The 22,341-nt window shown below is 44.2% G+C and overlaps 1 protein-coding gene across 1 annotated transcript in view; it reads right to left on the bottom strand.

Moving 5' to 3' along the window:
- The window catches only part of FBXO30 (F-box protein 30), a 63,129-nt gene that overhangs the window by 15,397 nt on the left and 25,391 nt on the right, over positions 1–22,341 (bottom strand). Inside the window, exon 3 of the mRNA XM_068232143.1 lies at positions 6,608–8,579. Within this exon, the coding sequence (XP_068088244.1) occupies positions 6,608–8,566 (1,959 nt within the window). The 5' untranslated portion in view covers positions 8,567–8,579. The remainder of the gene's footprint in view (positions 1–6,607; positions 8,580–22,341) is intronic.

The following is a 22,341-nucleotide window of genomic DNA, read 5'->3' as shown; positions in this document are numbered from 1 at the left end:
ATTTTAGCACATAGAAGAACCATGGCTACAGCACATGTAAAGGGATGACAGTATGCATAGTCGGGGGAAAAAAAAGTGTAAAATACCACAGGAGGTATTTTACCATCCAAAAATGCTTTTAACGAACTGCTGATTGTGAATAGAGCCTATTATCTCCATTTCTTTTGGCACAGCACACCTCTGGCACACGTGCCACCTGTTGTCCCTCCTTCCCTCTTCAGTGAGCAGTACACGCTGCTCAGCCATTGTTGGATAGCATGTCCATACAGTACTTGTTCCCTGAAATGTGGCCCTAGAGATGAATCCACGATCACTAAGGGTCATGTTTATTGAGCATATGTATAAGGCTTTAGTCTGTTATAAATAGATCAGCATGCTTCTATGTTATACAATATGAGATATTTGGCCAATGCCATCAAGGAACTTTCATTGTGAAACATTTGCCATAAAAGCACTGTATTCTGAAAGAAAAAAAGGAGTGTAGAAGGTTGATACTCCATAATGAAGGCCAATTTTCCTTAGAGAGCATAAAACGGACAACTTCCTTTCCCTATATGCCCCATGGAGTATGATGACCACGTATAGTAATACAAACAATGGCCTTCTGATCATACAGACTTACACAGAAGGGGTGTAAGAAGTTGAGCACGGGTTAACAGTAAAAGCTAATTCAGCACAGTGATGAAAAAGTCATGAGGATGTAGGCTGAATTCAGACTACTAACAGTTTACATGTAACTATTGCAAATCTGTTTTGTTTAGTGAAACACCAGGTTTACCATTTCATACTGAGCATTCAGTGTCTGCAGTTCTTGAGTCAGACAGCAGAGGCCACTGTTGCATTGCATGAAGTACAACAGAGTTATGCCAGTAAAATCTCTCCATACTCCTGTATCTATGTGCTATGCACTGTAATATCACACAGCAGTGAAGTATATGGGGGTAAAGCCTGGTTATAGTAAACTTTTTTTTTTTTCTTTTGCCGATGCGGTATTCTGTATCCGGTTAAAGTGCAAAATGGGCGGATGCATGCGTCAGAGACCCATGAGCCGTGGTCAGACTTGTAGTCTGCTCGCTATCTGCACGCTACTCTGGGCCTGTGTGGATTACCTCAAAGGCACCAGCCAGTGAGACCTATGCTTCCTGTGCAAGCTGCTGCCTGATTACTGAGGGAATTGCCAATCATTTGTGACTTGCTTGTGCATGGCTGTAATGCTACAGTATCCTCCAGGCTGCAAAGAAATGTGGACAGAGGAGCACACCATCAGTGATTAACTGTTTTGCATGGAGTTTTAGTATATATATATATTAAAAAAAAAAAAAAGGCACACCAGAGCGACGAAAATACCTGGTATAGTATTTATTTTGTAAAATCTATCGGAGGATAGGTTTAATTTGTGCCAAAGTGCTCATCTCTGGTTTCCTTTAAAAGATAGCCAGGCTAGCGACAATCTGCTTGTTGCTAGCCTGCTTTGTTTATGTGAGGCTTGTCAGTTAGCCTCGTAGCCTCTCCCCCTTGTTAACACGCTCCCCTCGCCCCTCTCCGCCTCTGTTAGCTTTCTCCAATGGGAAGCCAAGCCGCGACACAGGAGTACTTCCTCGGTCACGGCTTGCTTACTATTGGAGGAAGCTAACAGAGGCGGAGAGTGGCGGGAGGGGGGATAGTGTTATAGATGCTACGAGGCTGGCTGACAAGCCTCACATACACAAAGCAGGCTGGTGACAAGCAGATTGTCACTAGCCTGACGATCTTTTAATGTGGGGGGGGGAGGGGGGGGGGTTGGCAGCAGCAATATAATGATCCAAAGGCATCTCATTGTGCACATGACATGGCTCTGGGTCCTATTAGGATTTCAGTATGTCACCTCAGGTTCTCTAAAGTAAATTCCAAGGCACTGGGAGAAGTTGCTTTATCAGAAATTTACTGTATGAGAAATGATCATACTCAAGCGCATAAAGTAAACTATAATTACTGGCTCTTAATTCAGTCAATCTACAAGTCTATTTAGGGCTTCAGCAAGCGAGCACAGATAGCGTCTAAGCTAGATCAAAATGCACAGTGCTACTGTAGGGATTTAAATGCAGTAATCACACTCCAGTTAATGCAGGTACAGTATTTAGCATCCTCCTCTGTCACAATTTCTGTGCCTCCTTGGATAATACTGTAGCATTGCGGCCATGCTCAGGCCACAGATGACAGGCTATTCCCTCAGTAATCAGACAGCAGGTGCTATACACCCATCTGCCATTGGCTCACCTCATTCTCCTCCTGTGCTGTAAGCAGAACATACTATATCAGCGTTTACTAAACCAGGCATTACTCCTATAAACTTAAAATGGCGCTTGGCCAGGACCTGGAAACTTATGCTAGGTATACACAATGTAATTTTCTGACAGATTTACTGTCAGATCGACTATTTCCAACAAGTCCGATCTGATTTCCGTTTGGACTTGCTGGAAATAGTCGATCTGACAGTAAATTTGTCAGATATTGCGCTGTGTACCTAGCATACCTGAATGCTTACTGTATCAGAGTTTACTATAATGAGCCTTAATAGCCTTTTTAGGAGCTTCAGGATTGAACAAAACCCAATAATGTTCAACCTAAAAATTACAATCAGAAATATTTGAGCTTGAATGTACTTGAGTGTGTAAAGAAAAAAAACCCTGCAAGACATGAACTTGAACAGATGGCCATTGTGCTAGGAGGCTGTAAATGTCAAGCTGTTTCTGTTTCCAGAGGAAGGCTTTCTATTCATATGTGCTTGTAGTGATTTCTCCATCACCCTTTCCATATAGCTTTCAGTTTATTATCAACAAATGACTGAATAAGGCTGATTGGATTACTGTAGGTTACTCGAAATGATCAATAAGATTCAAAATTTATTTTCGAATTGATATAAGTTGGTTGCAATTTGTATGAAGATTGAAACCAGAGAAAATAAGCTGTGACTTGAATTAATATGCCTACAAATTGCAACCAAATGTGCACCAACAGTGAAATTTACAATTAATTGATCACCAAGGGTGAGTATGCAGACTGTGTTCTGGCTGCACATTGACCCCACAGACTAAAGTATCTACATTAGTGATGGTCATGTCTAGGAGAACTCATGGAGAATCATGTGATCAGTTTGATCAACTGATAGATTTGGAAAGCTTTGATGCGCTGTGATCACATCCTGCTTCAGCACATGATCAGGACTAACAAATCAGAGACTTCCATATGTATCATCTGACTAATCTGATCACGTTTCTCCATGACTTCTCCTAGACATGACCATCACTACTCTGCATACTTTTTCCAGTAATGCGCGCTTATTAGACAAGCCAGCCTTCCTGGCTGCCGGATAGGAGCACCTTTCAGCTACAACTGCATGCAGCTGAATGGCAGTGTGTGCAAATCATGCATGTCATGTGATGACCGTACAAAAACAAAAAACAAAAAAAAAACACCACATGTTGAGAGTGGTAGTATGTTTATATCCGTATATACTTGACTATAAGTCTATAAACTTAGGTCTGACTCAAATAAAAGTACGGGTATTGACACACTTTTCTCTCAACCTTTGCAGAGCAAGCCACAGTGTGCATTAAAACCGCTCCCACCCCCACCTTTTGCTTGGAAACGCACTACTTTGTATAGCTTACTTTTGAAGTGAGAAGGTTTTAGAGGCATCTATTGCCTGTGAGATACTGACATTTTTTCCAGGCAATGGCTGTAACACTGAGTATTGTGTGTACGATTAGTGACATTCCTATTTGGTAAGTGGCACTTGCTTGATAAAGGAAATGCCAAGAAAACACAGGTCTGAAAGTCCTAGCCACAACTAACAAGGAAAGGGTAGGGGGAAAGATACTGGGCTGCAATGCTTACTGAAGGGCAGGGAATAAGTGCTGCACTTGGGGACCTAGAGCAGTTATTGGCTGCAATACTTTATGCAGTGCAGTCATCAACAACTCCTGGTCCCCAAGCGCGGCCATTAACTTTGCTGGGTAGACTTATATTTGAGTCAATAAAAGACTCCAGCTTTCTTTCTTCATCAGTGTAAGACCACCTTTAAAGGGAACCTAAACTGAGAAGGATATGGATTTTTCCTTTTTAAATAATACCAGTTGCCTGACTCTCCTGGTGATCCTGTTTCTCTAATCCTTTTAGCCACAGACCCTTAACAAGCATGCAGATCAGGTAGTCAGACTGGATTACCTGCATGCTTGTTTCAGGCGTGAGATTCAGATACTGCTACAGCAAAGAGATCAGCAGGACTGCCAGGCAACTGGTATTGTTTAAAAGGAAACATCCATATCCCTCTCAGTTAACGTTCCCTTTAACTACTTAAGTAACAGCGGTCTCTGCCCCTTTGAGGATCAGAGACCACTGGTACAGAAACGGCAAATCGCTGCACATACCCGCCGCACGTCAGGAACCTGGGCCACCCACTCTGGCGTCTTGATGGCAGAGTTCCTGTGAGCTGGCCAGTAGCCTCTTTCATTGGCTCCTGGCCCTGTCTTTCAAAGTAAGCCAAAGGGAGTTGCTTACATGGAAATACAGGGCCAGGAGCCAATGAAATCGGCTTCTGACACGCTCATAGGGCTCTGCCGTCAGACAGGCAGAGTGAGTGAGCTGCGATGGGAGACGGTGAGGATTCAGCGGCGAGATCGGCGGATGCGCGCAGCGGCGGTTAATTGAAATCTACTCCCTGGCTGCCAGGTAACCATCAAAACAGGGCATAGATTTCAATTATCAAGGTCCAGAAGTAGTTAAAGTAAACCTTTAGTGGAAAAAAAAAAAAGTGTCCCTAGGGGATACTAACCTCAGGAGGAGTCTTCCCCAGTCCTTCTCAGCCCCCCAATCCAGTACTGGCAGCCCAAGAAAATCCACCAACAAGTGCAGCGCAGTCTCAAGAACCATAACAAGCATGTGACAAGCAAGCAGGCGCACTTGCAGCTTTCCATTCGGTCCGGCAGAAATTGCAGAGCCCGATTGTGCCCTAGGGGCACATTTTGTTTTTTATTACAGGTGTACTTTAAAGTGACCACTCATTCATAGATTGCTACCTGATGTAGCAAAAAGATAGATTCCTCTCTGATCTAAACAGAGAGGAATATATTCCTTTCACACACTGCACGTAGATTTTCAATATATTTTAGTATGAAATCTATCGATTATCAATTGACCACAAAATTGCAGTGATCTATGCAGTGCAATGGTATGGGCCATTGAATCTACTGCAGTTCCCACCACAATCGATCAACATTTTCTGTGTGGTCCAATTAATAATTTTAAACAATGTCAGCCAAAAAGTGACATTACATAGATAATTGCATGGCATGTAAAATACTGAAAAATGTGGTGTTATGCTGGAAATACACGATGAGATTTTTCAGCAGATTTACTGTACAATCGTTTTTCTGATCGATTCACATTCACTTCTATGAGAAATTGATCAGAACAACGATCGAAAATCAAATCGGACATGTCGCAAATTATCTATTGAACCATCTATCTGCCCAAAAATCTCATGGTGTATTCCCAGCATTACAAACGCTGCCATTTAGTTGTATTCATTTGCAGCCAGAAGGTGTTCTGTGGCAAGCAGATGGAAGGCTGAACTTCTCAACATGCCTGAAGTGTAAGGTGCCCATAGATTATTAAATTTGCGACATCGATAGCCGGCAGAATAGATCATAATGATCTACGTGGCCACCTGATTGTAATTTTGATTTCTGACATAAATTGATTGAAATGATGGATCCAGCATGATGTAGAGATCTTGCTCGAAAGGGTTCACTTTTTCAACGACCCCCAGCCAGTCTCTCCCCATGTGTAATGTGCACCCCCCCCCCCGGGTCACCTATCTGCCAGCATGTCTCCTCCACTGTCCCAAGTCTGTACCACGTCCTGCTGGCATGTACGAGGTCACACATCTGCCACGGAGTCATGGGGGTACAGATGCTTCTGGCAACAAGAGAGAAGATTGGAGGCAATGGAAAAGATGCCCCAGAGGATAGGTGAACCCGCGGGAGGGGGTACACAATACATGGGGAGAGACCTGGGGGCCCAGCAGGTGGAGGACTATTTCCAATGGACTTCATGCTGTAATCAATTAGAAATCTGTGTGCAGTGTGAGGCAGGTAATAGATCCCTCTCTGGTCAGATTTGACAGCTATTTAGTAATGTATGGCCACTTTAATGTCTGGTACACACCATGCAATTTCCTGTGAGATAGGCAGGTCGAATTGTTTATTTCTGACAGGTCCAGTCTGATTTTCGATCGCTTTTCTGATCAATTTGGAATATAAGTGATCAGAAAAACAATCGGAAATTAGATGTCAGAAATTAGCTACTTGACCCGTCCATCTGATAGGAAATTGCATGGTGTGTAGTCTCCCATTTTTTTTTTTTTATTTTTTTTTTTTTTTTTAAGAGGCCTAAATGTCATGCAAAATGCTACAACACTATGCAAGGTGACCACAACAAACTTCAAAGTCATTTTTTTTTTAAATCTTACAAGTCTATGCCTACATCTACCATGTTATGCAAAAGACAAGGTTTTTCCCAAAATCAATAAGCTTTAAAAAAGGGGGAAATGTTTCAAAGAACTGACCTTTTCTTTTATTTGCCAAGAGCTTCCATGTGGATACTGTCTCTTTTCCCACAACAGAACAACAATTCCTCTGGCCTGCAGCAAACTTGAGCAAACATCCCTCATAAGTCTAGAAACTCTTGAAAGTTGGCACAAAGTAAAACCATCAAGAAACCCTGCAATGTGTTGCAGAACTTCATAAGGCAAACTACTAAAATGATCCAAAGGAGAAATATGTGAAGAGTTTTTTGTAGAGTCGTTGTTGCTGGACATGTGTGGTTGAATTCCAAAAGACTTCAAGTGTCGATCGTGAATAATTTTTGATCCTTGCGTTGAAGGGCAAAATCTACGTTGTGAATAAGTACAACCATAATATGCTAACGGACATCTTTGTTCCATCCATCCATTCAAGCCTGCATGAATATCAGCATGAACATTCTTAAAGTGAGAAGAAAATTCATCTCTTCTAAATAGCTGTCCACATACAAATGTAAACATAGACCTCTGTTTGACTTGGTAACCTGCAACATACTCCAGAACCAAGTCCAGACCCAGTGTCTGAAATGGACTAGGATTGGAAAGTTGAGGATTTGCATGGTCACAAGCACAAGCTGATGCAATGTCACCAACCATTGTATTTGTTGCTAATATGGCAGATGGAAATGAAAACGTCTGTGTTCCACAGTCAATATGGTGGCCATCTACACTTCGTTTGTCAGAAATCCCTCTACCTCCAGGTGACTCCCCTAAACAGAACAGAAAAGCTGCTGTAACTAAATCAATGCGACTGAGTCCCATGGGGTCTTCTTCTACTTCCAAGTCAGATGTGTCCACTGCCTTGTCTTTAGTCTTTGCCCTAAACCAATAAGAATTACCCAGAAATGGGCTTCTTCCAAAGATAGCAACATTTCTTAAGCGTTGTTCATCCTTTTTATCCAATATTTTCTCCTCTGAACCATTTGTGATGCTTGGGGATGAGTGCTGTTCAACACTAAGCGAAGAACTACTATGGTTTACAAGCTTTTCACCAGTATCTAAAGATACCCCTGCACCATTTTGAATTGATTCAGCAGTAAACCTAGCCTCTCCATCTTTATGGAAGCCATTACACAATACAGGCGACTGATTCAAATGAATGTCCTCACTTTCTGCTACATAACTATCATTTGTTCCTGGGTAGAAGTCACTGGAACCATTATGATGCAAATGCTTTAAGGAACTGCATGCTACGCCACTAGATGCTTCAATGATGTCTTCCTCTTCAAAGTCCTGATCTGTGAGGATCTCAGATCTGCCATTTTGCTCAGAAAGCTGGAAATGTTTGTTCATCTCAGTGCTTGCATCTCTTAACCTACCATTAAGCATAGCGATGTCTCTTGTAGCGTTGTTTAATATGTCCAGAGCAGCAGCTAAACTCTTTGTGGTTTCAACTGATGCCTGATAAAATGCACTGTAGGAATCTTCATCACCAGAAACATCATTCGTAAGCATTTTATCGTTTTCTGCTTTAACAGAAACCTTTTCTTGAGGTTCAAGTTTTTCAGTTGTTTTGGACATCATTGTTGCCACTTTGAGAGACTCCAGGAGCATTCTTTGATCTTGCAATGCTAAGGCCAGATCTAGCTGTTCCACTTTATCAACATCCGTACTAAGGTTTTCATAAGATGTTCTATCTGCATAGCTTACTGGCCATCTATTCCACTCCATTGTACAGCACACTACATTGGCAGGACAGTACTGTAAGTGTTCGGCTAGCTTGTTTCGGGTCATTAGAAAAGGACACCCAAACTCTTTGTTTAAACAAGGCACTCTTTCTAGTGGGCACAAAATTCGATGTTCATCTACTTTGCATGAGTGAAAGACTGCCCCACAAACATGAGGACAGCCAACAAGGTCACATGATACTCCAATCTCTGGTCTTATCATACAACGCCGGTTGACACAGCCAGCACAGTGTGAATGTTGAGGTTCTTCATCCATGACGAGACCAGATCTGTAAAATGAACCAGAAGTAGTTTAGATATTTACATTTTATTATCACAGTCTAAAGATTAAATTACAGGCTGCTTTTGTAAACATCCAACTGTTCCGAATTTTCAGGAACAATCTCAGATCTTGTCTAAAATTTTCCCACAGGTTTAAAAAGAACAATTGTAAAATGTGTTTTTTTTTTTTTCTAAAATTCTGGAAAAAAAGTGCTTGATTTTAATTTCAATACTGAAGTTCTTGTGTAGTAAAGAGGGATATGGAGGCTGACATATTTACCTTTAAATAAAATATGTAACAAAACAAAAAAAACAGCCCCCGGGGGGTACTTAACCTCGGGAGAGGGAAGCCGTTGGATCCTAATGAGGTTTCCCCCGTGCTTTTCCCTCTGCGTGATCCAGTGCTGGCAGACATCGAGGCCTGAACGGGCAGCTCTACTGCACAGGCGACTCGGACCTGATCGGGCTAGGCCATTTCCACATGAGCCCAATGAGAAAGCCGCTACTGCACCTGCGCGTGATCACAGCATGTATATATTGCAGGCACTACTGCACCTGTGCCACAGCCGACATCCTTGTCAGCTGTATTTTCGGGGGAGAATGGATCCCTGAGGCTTAAAGGGGTTCTGTGGTATTCTAAAAATCAAAGCCGATACTTACCTGGGGCTTCTATCGGCCCCCTGCAGCGGTAATGTCCCACGCCGTCCTCCTTTGATGCTCCGTTCCTCGCCGCCTGTCCTGGTGTAATCACTCGAGTGATTACACTGCAGCTGCGTGGCCATAGCCGCGCGCTTCATTGGGAGCTTACTGCGCAGGTGCAGTACAAGAAAACTTCGTACTGCGTCTGCACAGTAAGCTCCCGATGACGCCAGTGGGAGCGACCACTATTTGTCTGTTTAGACGAATATTAAACCGGGGCCGGCGGTGGGGAACGGGTGGAGGACGGAGCAGGACATTACAGCTGCAGGGGGCCGATAGAAGCCCCAGGTAAGTGTCAGCTTGATTGATTTTTATAATACCACAGATTCCCTTTAACCACTTCAGGACTCAGCCTTTACCCCCCTTAAGAACCAGCGCTGATTTCGAAGATCTGTGCTGGGTGGGCTCTACAGACCCCAGCACAGATCAAACAACAGGCAGAGCGACCAGATCACCCCCCTTTTTTCCCCACTAGGGGGATGATGTGCTGGGGGGGGGTCTGATCGCTCCTGCATGTGTGTGGGTGGCGGGGGGGGGGCACCTCAAAACCCCCTCCACGGCAGGATTCCCCCTCTCCCTCTTTTCCCTCCCTGCCCCGGAGATCGGAGGCTGCACAGGAACGGATCTGTCCTGTGCAGCCTCTAACAGGCTCCTGCCTGTCATGTGACAGCGATCCCCGGCCGCTGATTGGCCGGGGATCGCTGATCTAGTACAACGCTGCTACGGTTAGCAGCGTTGTAAAAATGTAAACAAAGCGGATTATTTCCGCTTGTGTTTACATTTAGCCTGTGAGCCGCGATCGGCAGCCCGCAGGCTATTCACGGAGCCCCCTGCTGTGAATTGGCAGGAAGCAGCCGCTCGCGCGAGCGGCTGTTACCTGATTAATTAGCCTGCAGCCGGCGACGCAGATGTGCGTCGCTGGTCCTGCAGCTACCACTTTGCCGACGCGAGTTATGAGTGGGCGGTCGGCAAGTGCTTAAGAGGATTGGGGAAGCCTCAACAGGATGCAGTGGCTTCCCCCTCCTGAGGTAAGTAACCCCAAGGGATTTTTTTGTTGTTGCAGAGTCTCTTTAAATAATGCAATACTGACTGGCTGGCTGTCCTAATTCTCTGTTGCTAATAATTTTAGCCATAGTCTCTGAACAAGCATGCAGATCACATGCTCTGAATTACATCTGACTGGATAAGTCTCATGCTTGTTTCATATGGGTGAATCACACACTACAGATGCCAGAAAGATCAAAAGGACTGCCAGGCAACTGGCATGGTTTAACCACTTGAGGACTGCAGGGCTAAACCCCCTAGTGACCAGGCAATTTTTAGCTAAATTGGCCACTGCAGCTTTAAGGCCAAGCTGCAGGGCCGCACAACTCAGCACACAAGTGATCCCCCCCCCCCCTTTTCTCCCCACCAACAGAGCTCTCTGTTGGTGGGGTCTGATCGCTCCCCCCATGTTTATTTTTTTTTAATAAATATTGTTTTGTTTTTTAAAAAACCCTGTTACTTTAAATTTCTACCCTCCCTCCCTCCCTCCCTCCCTCCCCACAGCCAGCCAATTATGGCGATCGGCTGTCATAGGCTTCTGCCTATGAGAGCCGATCGCTGTCTTGTCCCCCATGGGGACAGCCGTGTCACACGGCTGTCCCCAGTGCAGCGCTGCTGCTCATCGCAGCGCTGCACCTAGTGAATAGACGGCGTGATCGCCGTCTAACAGTCTCCCGAGCGGCAATAGCCGCTCGGAGACTGAAGGCGGGGCGGAGCTCCGCCCTCCGAGCATGAGATGCACGCGCACCATGCGCGCGATCTCATGCAAAACAGAGCCCCAGGACTTTACGCCAATTAGGCGGTCCTGGGGCTGCCGCCGCGGCCACGCCTACTGGCGTGACGCGGGCGGCAGAAGGTTAAAAGGTAGTAAATATGGTAGCCTTCATATCACTCTCACCTCAGGTTCCTTTTAAAAGGAACAGAATATCATATACTATCTAGTCCCAAACTTACGAATGCCAAACTTACGAACGACCCGCTGATACGAACTGCATGGATTCTGTGTTTCCGTGGGAACAAGTCACTTTTTTTTTTTCAAATTGGACTTGTAGCTTTTTAGAAAATTGATTTTAAAAAAATGGCTTTTAAACTTGTATAAGCAGGTACAGAGGGCAGAGGTGACACAAAGGGGGACATTGGATGCACAGGGGGGCACAGAGGAGGTACAGGGGACAGAGATGGCACAATGTTCCGACTTAAGAACAGATTCAGGTTAAGAACCAACCTACAGTCCCTATCTCGTTCATTAACCGGGTATTACCTGTATAAACAAAAGTGTGGCCATACAATGTTAAAAAAATACCTGATCTGACAATTTCAAGTAGCTTTTTTGAAGCTGGTGTGAATTTTTTTGTACCTTTATACCATAAATTCAGCTAAAACAAGGCCCTGGCAATGATACATTCTAGGTCATACATCCGCTCTGGTCTATTTTACCTGAAAGCAATATGAACATAACTAGCAAAGCAAATATATACATGTCGACTCATTGTTGCCAAGGCTGGTAAACATCAGGAATAAATATATCAACCAATACATTGAAACCACCCGCCCAGGCCATAAATAAACCCTGGGACTCAAGTGCTGCAAGGCAAGGGAGTTATCCACCATGTCACTGCTGCTGAAGCATAGTATTAACTACAGCTGTAGCTACAATATTTTGTAAGGATACGTATTGTGTTTTGTATAGGTTTTCATTATAAGTTGTACAAAAAATAGCTGACATTTTTAGTGGGTAAGTGTGATGTACAGCAACTTTACTTTTATTTTTGTTTGTAGCTGCATCTGCTGGTGTGATTAGCAGGTTTCCCAAGAATAAAAGCTTCTTGCATCACTGCATTAGTAAACACATTCTCTAACATTACAGTTACCAAGTCCCATGACCCAGTAAAGCAGACCTATAAACAAAGGTTATAGTTTTTAAATAGACATGGCACACCCCTAGATGAGTACTACAAATTGCTAAATAAACTGCTTATTTTTTGTGGCTCCGTAGTGATGAGGTAGCCATATTGGTAAATATATATGGCATGCATGGGCTTATGCTTTTGCTCCCTCTCCAATGCATAAAACACATGTTATAAATGACAATGCTCTCCCATGATCCTCTTGTGAAGACGACCTTGACCTTCAATGTTTAGGTAACACTCAGCCCCCCAGCAAAGACCCAACAGCCATGCTCAGCCCCCCCCCCCCCCCCAGCAGAGCACCCACAGCCATGCACAGCCCCCCAGCAGAGCACCCACAGCCATGCACTCTGGTATTGCCCTTTAGTATTGAAACATACCATCTGTTGCCAAAAGACAGCATACATTGACATAAAAGCAATTTACACACACAGACTTAAAATGTTTGGGTTTTGTTGCAATACAGAACTTGGAACAAGCCAGTAATACCACATGCAGATTTGGTGCATATTTAGCAGCTATTTTAGTACACCTTAAAGAGACACTGAAGCGAAAAAAAAAATATGATATTATGATTTGTATGTGCAGTACAGCTAAGAAATAAAACATTAAGATCAGATACATCAGTCTAATTGTTTCCAGTACAGGAAGAGTTAAGAAACTCTAGTTATCTATACAAAAAAGCCATTAAAGGGGAACTGAAGAGTGCGGTATATGGAGGCTGCCATGTTTATTTCTTTTTAAGCAATACCAGTTGCCTGGCAGCCCTGCTGATCCTCTGCCTCTAATACTATTAACCATAGCCCCTGAACAAGCATTCAGCAGATCAGGTGTTTCAGTGGTTCAGACTTTAAAGTCAGATCTGATAAGACTAGCTGCATGCTTGTTTCTGGTTTTTATTCAGATACTACTGCAGAGAAATAGACCAGCAGGGCTGCCAGGCAGCTGGTATTGATTAAAAGGAAATAAACATGACAGCCTCCATGTAGCTCTCTCTTCAGTTCCCCTTTAAGTTCTACGACTTTCAAAGTCATGGAGAGGGCTGTTTTCTGACTTTTATTATCTCAACTGTTAGGTAACTATTTACTTTTTCTCTGCCAGGAGGAGAGGTCATTAGTTCAGACTGCTCTGAAAGAATCATTTTAAAAGGCTGAGTGTTGTGTAATCTGCACATATTAGAGAATGATGCAATGTTAGAAAAAACACTATATACCTGAAAATAAAAATATGAGAATATTTTCTTTGCTGCTAATCTTCTAGTAATTATTCATAGTACACAACCAATTCATTATATCATTTTTTTTCGCTTCAGTGTCTCTTTAAGTGGTCAATGAGATGCAGATAATTCCGAGTTGTTACAGGATCATGCAAATTTTTGCAGCATGAAAGTGGACCAATAAAATTCCTCCTTGGCAGCATTTGAATAAAATTGGAATTATTTCCATTGCATTGACCATTCCTACTGCTGAACTCACCAACTCATAGTTACATGGCTAGTAGAAGAGAGAGGTATATGGAGGCTGCCATGTTTATTTCCTTTATAGCAATACCAGTTGCCTGGCAGCCCTGCTGACCCTCTGCCTCTAATACTCTCAGCCATAGACCCTGAACAAGCATGCAGCAGACCAGGCATTTGACATTATTGTCAGATCTGACAGATTAGCTGCTTGCTTGTTTCTGGTGTGATTCAGACACTTCCACAGCCAGACCAGCAGGGCTGCCAGGTCACTGGTATTGTTTAAAAGGAAATAAACATGGCAGCCTCCATATTCTGCTCACTTAAAGAGAACCCGAGGTGTGTTTAAAGAATGTTATCTGCATACAGAGGCTGGATCTGCCTATACAGCCCAGCCTCTGTTGCTATTTCAAACCCCACTAAGGTCCCCCTGCACTCTGCAATCCCTCATAAATCACAGCCGTGCTGTGAGGCTGTGTTTACATCTGTAGTGTCAGTCTCAGCTGCTCCCCCGCCTCCTGCATAGCTCCGGTCCCTGCCCCCGTCCCTTCCCTCCAATCAGCAGGGAGGGAAGGGAGGCAGGCGGGGACAGGAGTTCTGCAGGAGGCGGGGAGAGCAGCAGACTGACACTATAGAGATAAACACAGCCAGCTCTGACAAGCTGTTTGTCAGCAGCGTGGCTGTGATTTATGAGGGATTGCAGAGTGCAGGGGGACCTTAGGGGGGTTTGGGATAGCAACAGAGGCTGGGCTGTATAGGCAGATCCAGCCTCTGTATACAGATAATATTCTTCAAACCCACCTCGGGTTCTCTTTAAGTTGTCCTTTACTGACAAAGTGGTCACGTGGACCACGCCACGTGTGGAGCGTTTGCCTAGCCTCCCTCCGCCCTTATTTATCTGGCTGCCTCATATCATAACCAGGGGACCCTGTCCAGGACTATGTATGTATCATTGTGCACACTGGAATTGCTTGATTCATGATAGCCTGTCGATATTATATGCACCTTGGAACTGGTTTACATGCTCATTAGCATACTACCTCTTATACTATATACTGCATCTGCACCTTCTTGCACTTGCTTGAACTTCTAGCACTTTAATTCCTGACAGCTTTTCATTTACATGCTTTTTTTAACCATTCAGGACCCGGGTCCCACTATTCCATTCTTGGTCCACACTGCGGGGCCTTTGCTGTGCATGGCTGCGGGGCCTTTGCTTGGGGGGTGGGCATGGCTGCGGGGCCTTTGCTGGGGGGCTGTGCATGGCTGCGGGGCCTCTGCTGGGGGGCTGTGCATGGCTGTGGGTGCTCTGCAGGGGGGCTGTGCATGGCTGGGGGGGGGGTGTGCATGGCTGTGGGGTCTTTGCTGGGGGGCTGTGCATGGCTGTGGGGTCTGCTGTGGGTGCTCTGCTGGGGGGCTGTGCATGGCTTTGGGTGCTCTGCCGGGGGGCTGTGCATGGCTGGGGGGCCTGTGCATGGCTGTGAGGTCTGCTGTGGGTGCTCTGCTGGGGGGCTGTGCATGGCTATGGGTGCTCTGCTGGGGGGCTGTGCATGGCTGTGGGGTCTGCTGTGGGTGCTCTGCTGGGGGGCTGTGCATGGCTTTGGGTGCTCTGCTGGGGGGCTGTGCATGGCTGGGGGGGCTGTGCATGGCTGTGAGGTCTGCTGTGGGTGCTCTGCTGGGGGGCTGTGCATGGCTATGGGTGCTCTGCTGGGGGGCTGTGCATGGCTATGGCTGCTCTGCTGGGGGGCTGTGCATGGCTATGGCTGCTCTGCTGGGGGGCTGTGCATGGCTGTGGGGTCTTTGCTGGGCTGGGGAAGCTTTGCTGGAGGCGCTATTCAGACCTCCGATCAGGGAGACCAGAGAGGCGGAGAAAGGCAGAGCAGCGTGCACGCTACCTGCCCAGACCCATACACTTCATATGCAGAAGTGTTCAATGACGTCCCGTCACGTCACTTCTGCATTGAAGTATTCGGGTCCTGCTGGTCTCGCGTGAGCTGGCAGCCTGCTATGCCCCTCTCTGCCTCCCTGCTACGGTCGCCCTGATCAGAGGTCTGACTGAGTATGTAGCGGCAGCGGGGGAGGAGAGGTGAGCGGAGCTTCCTGGCGGCGGTGAGTGGGACTTCGGGACTTGGCCGCCCACCTGAAGTCACAACGCTTTCTGGCCGGCCAAAGTCCGAAATTGAAGCCCGTTTCCCACATTGGCCGCATGAGCCGGTGTTCCGACGTAATAACCTACACGTCGAGACCAGCCAGAACCCGAAGTGGCCAGACTTCGGGTTCTGGCTGTAACATATACATCAGTTGTCCTTTCAGCTATAATGGACAGCAACTGATAGTTTTCAGTTATGACAAAATCTTGTTAGAACTGGAAGGGATCGTTGTTAGAAGAAAATGTTGAGCTTCTGAGGGGAACTGACGGTAAGGGAAGTTTGTAATATTCATTTGCAGGTACATCATATGTAAATAATTTTACTTGGTTCAGGTTCTCTTTAAAAGGAACCTAAGGTGTGAGACCTATGGCAGCTACCATATTTATTTCAATTAAACAATACCGGTTGCCTGGCTATCCTGCTGATATTTATGGCCAGTGGGGTCTAAATCACACACCTGAAACAAGCATGCAGCTAAAAGAGTCGCATTTTTCATAGACAGATGATCTGCATGCTTGTTCAGGGTCTATGGCTTAAAGTATTAGAGGTAGAGGATCAGCAGGACAGCCAGGCAATGTGCATTATTTAAAAGGAAATAAACATGTCAGCCTCCATATCCCCATCAACTCGGGTTCCCTTTAAGGACACTGATCCGGTCACCAGGGGAGTTGCTCACTATAGCAGAACCCCAAATGACAGATTTTGTAGCATACCTCATGTTGGCTGAGAACTCTGTAAGACCAGCCCCAATAGCCAAAAGGCTTGTTTTTCACTGAAGGTCTTATTAAATAAATGTATTGAGAAACTCCACCATCAGACAGATGGTCCAAAACTGGATTAATAAAAACTGAGGCATGTACAGCAGTTGCCAAACTCTTTCATTGCTGTAGTTTGCTCCAATTGTACTTATTTTGTAGATCTTTCTATACCCAATTTTGTAAACCTAAAATTACCAACACAGAATTGCAATTTACATCACTAGTAATGTTCAGGGCATCAGCCAACAGGCATCATATTTGCATTGCCAATGATATACCGTACTTCTACTAGTTCGTATGAAGTTTCATATTTCAGGTTTTTCAAAGAAACATGATATACAAGTGCAACACTTGGTTGTACCGAAAACTATAAATAGATGGTCCGACAGTTGAAACTATTTTCACAAGATGTTTTTCTTTATAAGCCGTCAGCTGACTAGGTAGGTCATTAAAAGGTTCTTTCCAGGAATGAACCAGAGGGATATAAGAACAGCTGCCTGGCAACTCCCTATGACAAGCAGTTTTCTGCTTTGTAACTTGACTATGCAATTTCCCCACACATAGTAAAGTGAAGGCCGGAATACACAACACAGTCACACTTTATTGAATACTTCTAAACCATGCTCCAACTATTACTAGATAACAAGTAGTCAAGCAGCTAAACTAAACAAGCCAAGGGACTGCTTTCATACATATTGCAGTCATACCAGAATGCCAGATAAAACAAGGAAAAAATACCGCTCCTGAAAGATAAATCGAATTTAAATCGAAATCGTGATCACCAAGATCACAATTTCAGAATCGTTAAAGCGGCGAATATCGCGATCACGTCATTTTGACATGTGGAACGTTGAAGAAGCGCCTTCAAACTTTCCCAAAGTCCCAGTACGTGCGGCCCGCAGCGTTGGACATACCTTCCATCCTCTATCGCGCTCTGCCGCCTCTTGTGCTTGGCAAAACTTCGGGTTTCTGTATGTCACATGATATACAGGAAGTATGCCGTGCATTAGAGCCTGCAGGAGGGGAAGTGAATAGACTGGCATCGCTGGACTCGTGCTTGAAGCTATGTCCAGAACTGATGCAACTTGGGGGACAGAGGAGGCACAGAGAGAGACAGTGTGAGCACAGAGAGAGAGACAGGAGACACAGAGTGGGCACAAAGAAAGACACAGAGGGGGCACAGAGAGACAGAGTGGGCACAGAGACACAAAGGAGGCAAGAGAGAGACCCAGAGGAGGCATGAAGAGGCAAAGGGGGCACAAGGAGAGACAGGGGGACAGAGGGGGAACAAACAGGCACATAGGGGGGGAACAAAGCTTGATTTGTAGGAAATCGTGAATCGAATCGAAATCGTAATTTTGGACAGAAATCGCTCAATTCAATTTTTTCCTAAAATCGTTCAGGCCTATACTTGACTGACATTTTTCGAACCTACGATTAAGAACCATGTAGGTTCGAAACATGTCAGTCAAGTACTCTTTTATCTGATTGGGATACGTCCTGAATGAACTTTGGATTGTGCGGACCTTCGCTTACTTGATATCATACCATAATACACCATATACTACGATACAACATACTGGTCAGGATCCCAAATGGAATGTTTGGTGTATACCATATATTGCCACAGATAACATGCACCAAAAATAACAGATTTTTTTCCCAAAACTCTGATCGAGTTAAAGGGGAACACCAGTGAAAATATTGTAATAAAAAAAGTGCTTCATTTTTACAATTATGTGTAAATGATTTAGTCAGTCAGTGTTTGCCTATTGTAAAATATTTCCTCTCCCCGATTTACAATTCTGACATTTATCACATGGCAACATTTTTACTGCTGGCAGGTGATGTCAGTGGAAGGAGATTCTGCTTGCTTTTTTGGCAGTTGGAAACAGCTGTTATTTCCCACAATGCAATGAAGTTCACAGACCATAAACTGTCAGGACGATGGTCCTGACATAACACTGTGGGAGGGGTTTCACCACAATATTACCCATACAGACCCCCTGAGGATCCGTTTGAGAAAAGGAAAAGATTTCTCATGGGAAAGGGGGTATCAGCTACTGATTGAGATTAATTGGATTCTTGGTTACGGTTTCTCTTTTAACAACCCCAAATTCAGAAAAACATTAATCTTCACCCCTGACTTAAAACTAACCTCATTTCACCTCAGCCATGTCCAAAACAACCCTTATCTGAACAATAGAATTAACTTTACACTGAACTGTACCCATTTTATTGACTAAATCCTAAAGACCTATTCCTTCCTTTAAAGCTCAATACCAGATTTATACTGGTGATCTTTACACAGATTACATTAATTTGCAGCAAAAGTAAGCACGATAACTGAACAATAAAGAAAAGAATCAAGTTTTAATTGCATGTTATGTCATACTGTAATTCCATTTTTTTGCCTGACCACCAAGCAAGGCCCTGAATAGTGCAGGAGACAAGGGCTGTGCAAAAAAGATCAGACTCTTCAGTTTAGGAAACCCCCAATTCTGACTCCTGGTACCCAAAATTGCTACAACTCCTCAACTCAGACTCCTTAGTCTAATACTTACCAGGGCTGTGGAGTCGGTACATAAATCATCCGACAACAGGTACCCAAAAATTGCTCCGACTCCTCATTCCTGCGGAGAATAGCAGTCTAGGTCGTGCATGTATATTTATGCAGTTATGCATTAAAATGACATTGAAGCGAAAAAAAAAAACGAATAATGTAATGAATTGCATGTAGAGTCCAGATAGTAAAAAATTAGTGGAAAAGAAGAGTGATTTTTATTTTCAGATATATATATCTATATCTCTATCTATATATAACATTGCATTATTCTGTCATATTTGCGATTACAAACAATACTCTGTATTTTAATCTATAAAACAGAGCAGAGCTGATGACCCTTTAAACTTCCCTCCAGTAAAACCTTATCTACATCTGTCTGTGTCTTTGATGTTTAATTGCTTTAGATAACAGCACTGTAGCTGACCAAAGTTGGGCCTAAAGACCAATCTACACGATACGATTCTATTAAATCTGACATGTCCGATCCTGATTCGATTCAATTTGCCATTGTTTTGCAATGGGAAATCGAATTGAAACAAATCGAATCAGGATCGGACATGTCAGATTTAATCGAATCGTAAATAGAATCGTATCGTGTAGATTGGGCTTTAGGGCTCTGAAAAGCTCTTCTGCATAGATAACTGATGCTCAACTCTTTCTGTACTGGAAAACAATAGGAGACCTAAACCTAAGCATATTACTGACTAAACACACACTCCCGTAACACAAACCTGATCTTCCAGACCCTTAAGGCCTCTTTCACAGTGTGACGTTAAAGTCGCCCGTTAGAAAATGTTTTAACGTGGACTAACGCACAGCAATATTAAGTCTGTGCGACATTCACAGTGCACACGTTGCGTTGTGTGTGTAACGTGTAGCAATATTTAGAAAGTGCTGCATGCTGTGCGTTTAGCAATAAATCTGCTGCATTGTGTGTGTTGCACATGCTCAGTATTTTTATTTTTTTAATGCAACGCATGCGCCGTTTTTGTTCCATCACTGGGCGACGAAAACGGCACACCAAACGCAGGGCTAAAGAATGTACTATAACATCCAAGCTATAGACTTTCAATGCGTTGCATTAGGGGCACGTTATGCGACCTTAACGTTGCATCAAACACACCGCCCCACTGTGAAAGAGACCTAAAACCAGTAATATCTACCCATTCGCAATAGGGGTGTAGCTACAACACTTCTGGATATTATTCAGCACCCCATTTAAATGCTTCATCTATTACAAGCTATGTTTATTCTACAGATATCTATTAAAAGCCACATCTTTTGGTATCATTTATCCAACTGGCTGATTGAGGGATTCCACGTATCGGATGTAAAACATTCCATAAATGCTTATATGGTCAGTGAAAAGCAGCTGTCATAATTAAGTGAATTGTTATCACAGCATTGCACATAAGGAACTGGAGTGCAGCTCATTCACACCCACGGCTAGCAACAGCAAACACAAGTAAACTTTGAAATGAAAGATAAAAACACTTCTATAGATAAATTCCACTAGTGCTGGTTAAAAATACAATTAGCCTAGACTGGATTTACTGGTTTATCTGCATGATATATTACAAGAAGTACATTAAGCTGGCCATACACATAGATTTCAACCCAATCTGTTCAAAAAGATAAAAACCTTTGTGAAAGGAATTACGTTTGGAAGAAAAATCACTCCTACCACACACAGCACAACGATTTCAATAAATTCCAGCAGGGAATCTTACTGTTTGGTGCAACAGTAGGTGGGGTAATTCTACCGCTACTTCTGCATCTCCCTTGATCGAACTACATTTTCGTCCTGTCCGATAGACACTTTCGATTAATTATTGGTAAAAATTAATCAAAATTCAATTGGGCATTTAAAGGAATGGACTACCATCCAATTCAGAGTGATCGAATCTGCCGGGAATCTAATGGGATAAATCAGCGCTGCGTAATATGTTGGCGCTTTATGAATACAATAAAAATCAATAAATATTGGGTACCTTAACACTGATCTACTATACCCTTAAAACTACCATCCTAATATCCCTTTTATGCTGACAAAACAGCTCTGACCTAATCAGAAATCAGGGCCTCTGAAGGGGTCTTTAGGTATCTGGCACCAAGACTTTAGCAGCAGATCCTTTAAATCCATTGCCTTGAAGGGGTGTACATGGTCTTTAAAGGGTATCTGAAGGGACAATAAACTTGTGATATAATGATTTGTATGCGTAGTACAGCTAAGAAATAGTACATTAGTAGCAAAGATATGCGTCTCATTTTTTACAGCAGGGCTGTGGAGTTGGAGTCGGAGCAATTTTGGGTACCCAGAGTCAGAGTTGGAGTCGGAGATTTCATAAACTGAGGAGTAGTCGGATGATTTTTGAACCAAATCCACAGCCATGGTAAGTATTAGAATAAGGAGTCGGAATCATTTTGGGTACTTGGAGTTGGAGTCTGGTTTCATAACCTGAGGGGTCTGAGTTGGAGTCGGAAGATTTTTGTACCGACTCCACAGCCGTGGTTTCCAGAACAGGAAGAGTTAAAGGGAGCCGTTAATGGGGTCTAGAACGGGGGCAATGGAAGCACACAGGTTGCAAACGAGGGAGCGGTAAGTGAGAGCTCACACCCTCCTGACTGCATACCATGTCTTTTTTTATATTGGGGCTTGGGCTCTGGTATCCTTTAAAGAGACTAATGAAAAAAGTGCTCCTGGGGGGTACCTACCTCAGGAGAGGGAAGCCTCTGGATCCAATCGAGGCTTTCCCCGTCCTCCTCTGTCCCACGGTGGTCTTGCTGGAAATTTGTCAAGCTGTCGCGCAGGATCAGTAGTGCCTGCAAAATGTACCTTCCCCGGCTCCAGCGCTGCCGCAGTACATGCGCCTGCACAGTAGCGTGGACCAGACTGGGATCGGCTATTTCCGCCTGATCCTGAGCTGAGAGCCACTACTGCGCCTGCACTGGAGCCGGGAAGGTAAATATTTACATGCCCGTCGTTTGGAGGGGCCCAGCGAGATCACCATGGGACAGAGGACGACGGGGGCAGCCTCGATAAGATCCAGAGGCTTCCCCCTCCCGAGGAAAGTACCACCCAGGCCAGGGGCATTTTTTTCTGTTATAGGTTAAATTTAGGAAACTGAACATTTCAGGTGGTTTTGACTAAAAGCCAGTGAACTGAACACAGCCTTGTTTGAGCAACACC

This window comes from Hyperolius riggenbachi, chromosome 4 (assembly GCF_040937935.1).
Source record: "Hyperolius riggenbachi isolate aHypRig1 chromosome 4, aHypRig1.pri, whole genome shotgun sequence".
In the NCBI taxonomy this organism is placed as follows: Eukaryota; Metazoa; Chordata; class Amphibia; order Anura; family Hyperoliidae; genus Hyperolius; species Hyperolius riggenbachi.
Note: the sequence above shows the minus strand (reverse complement) of the source record. Positions and strands in the feature narration are given on the sequence as shown.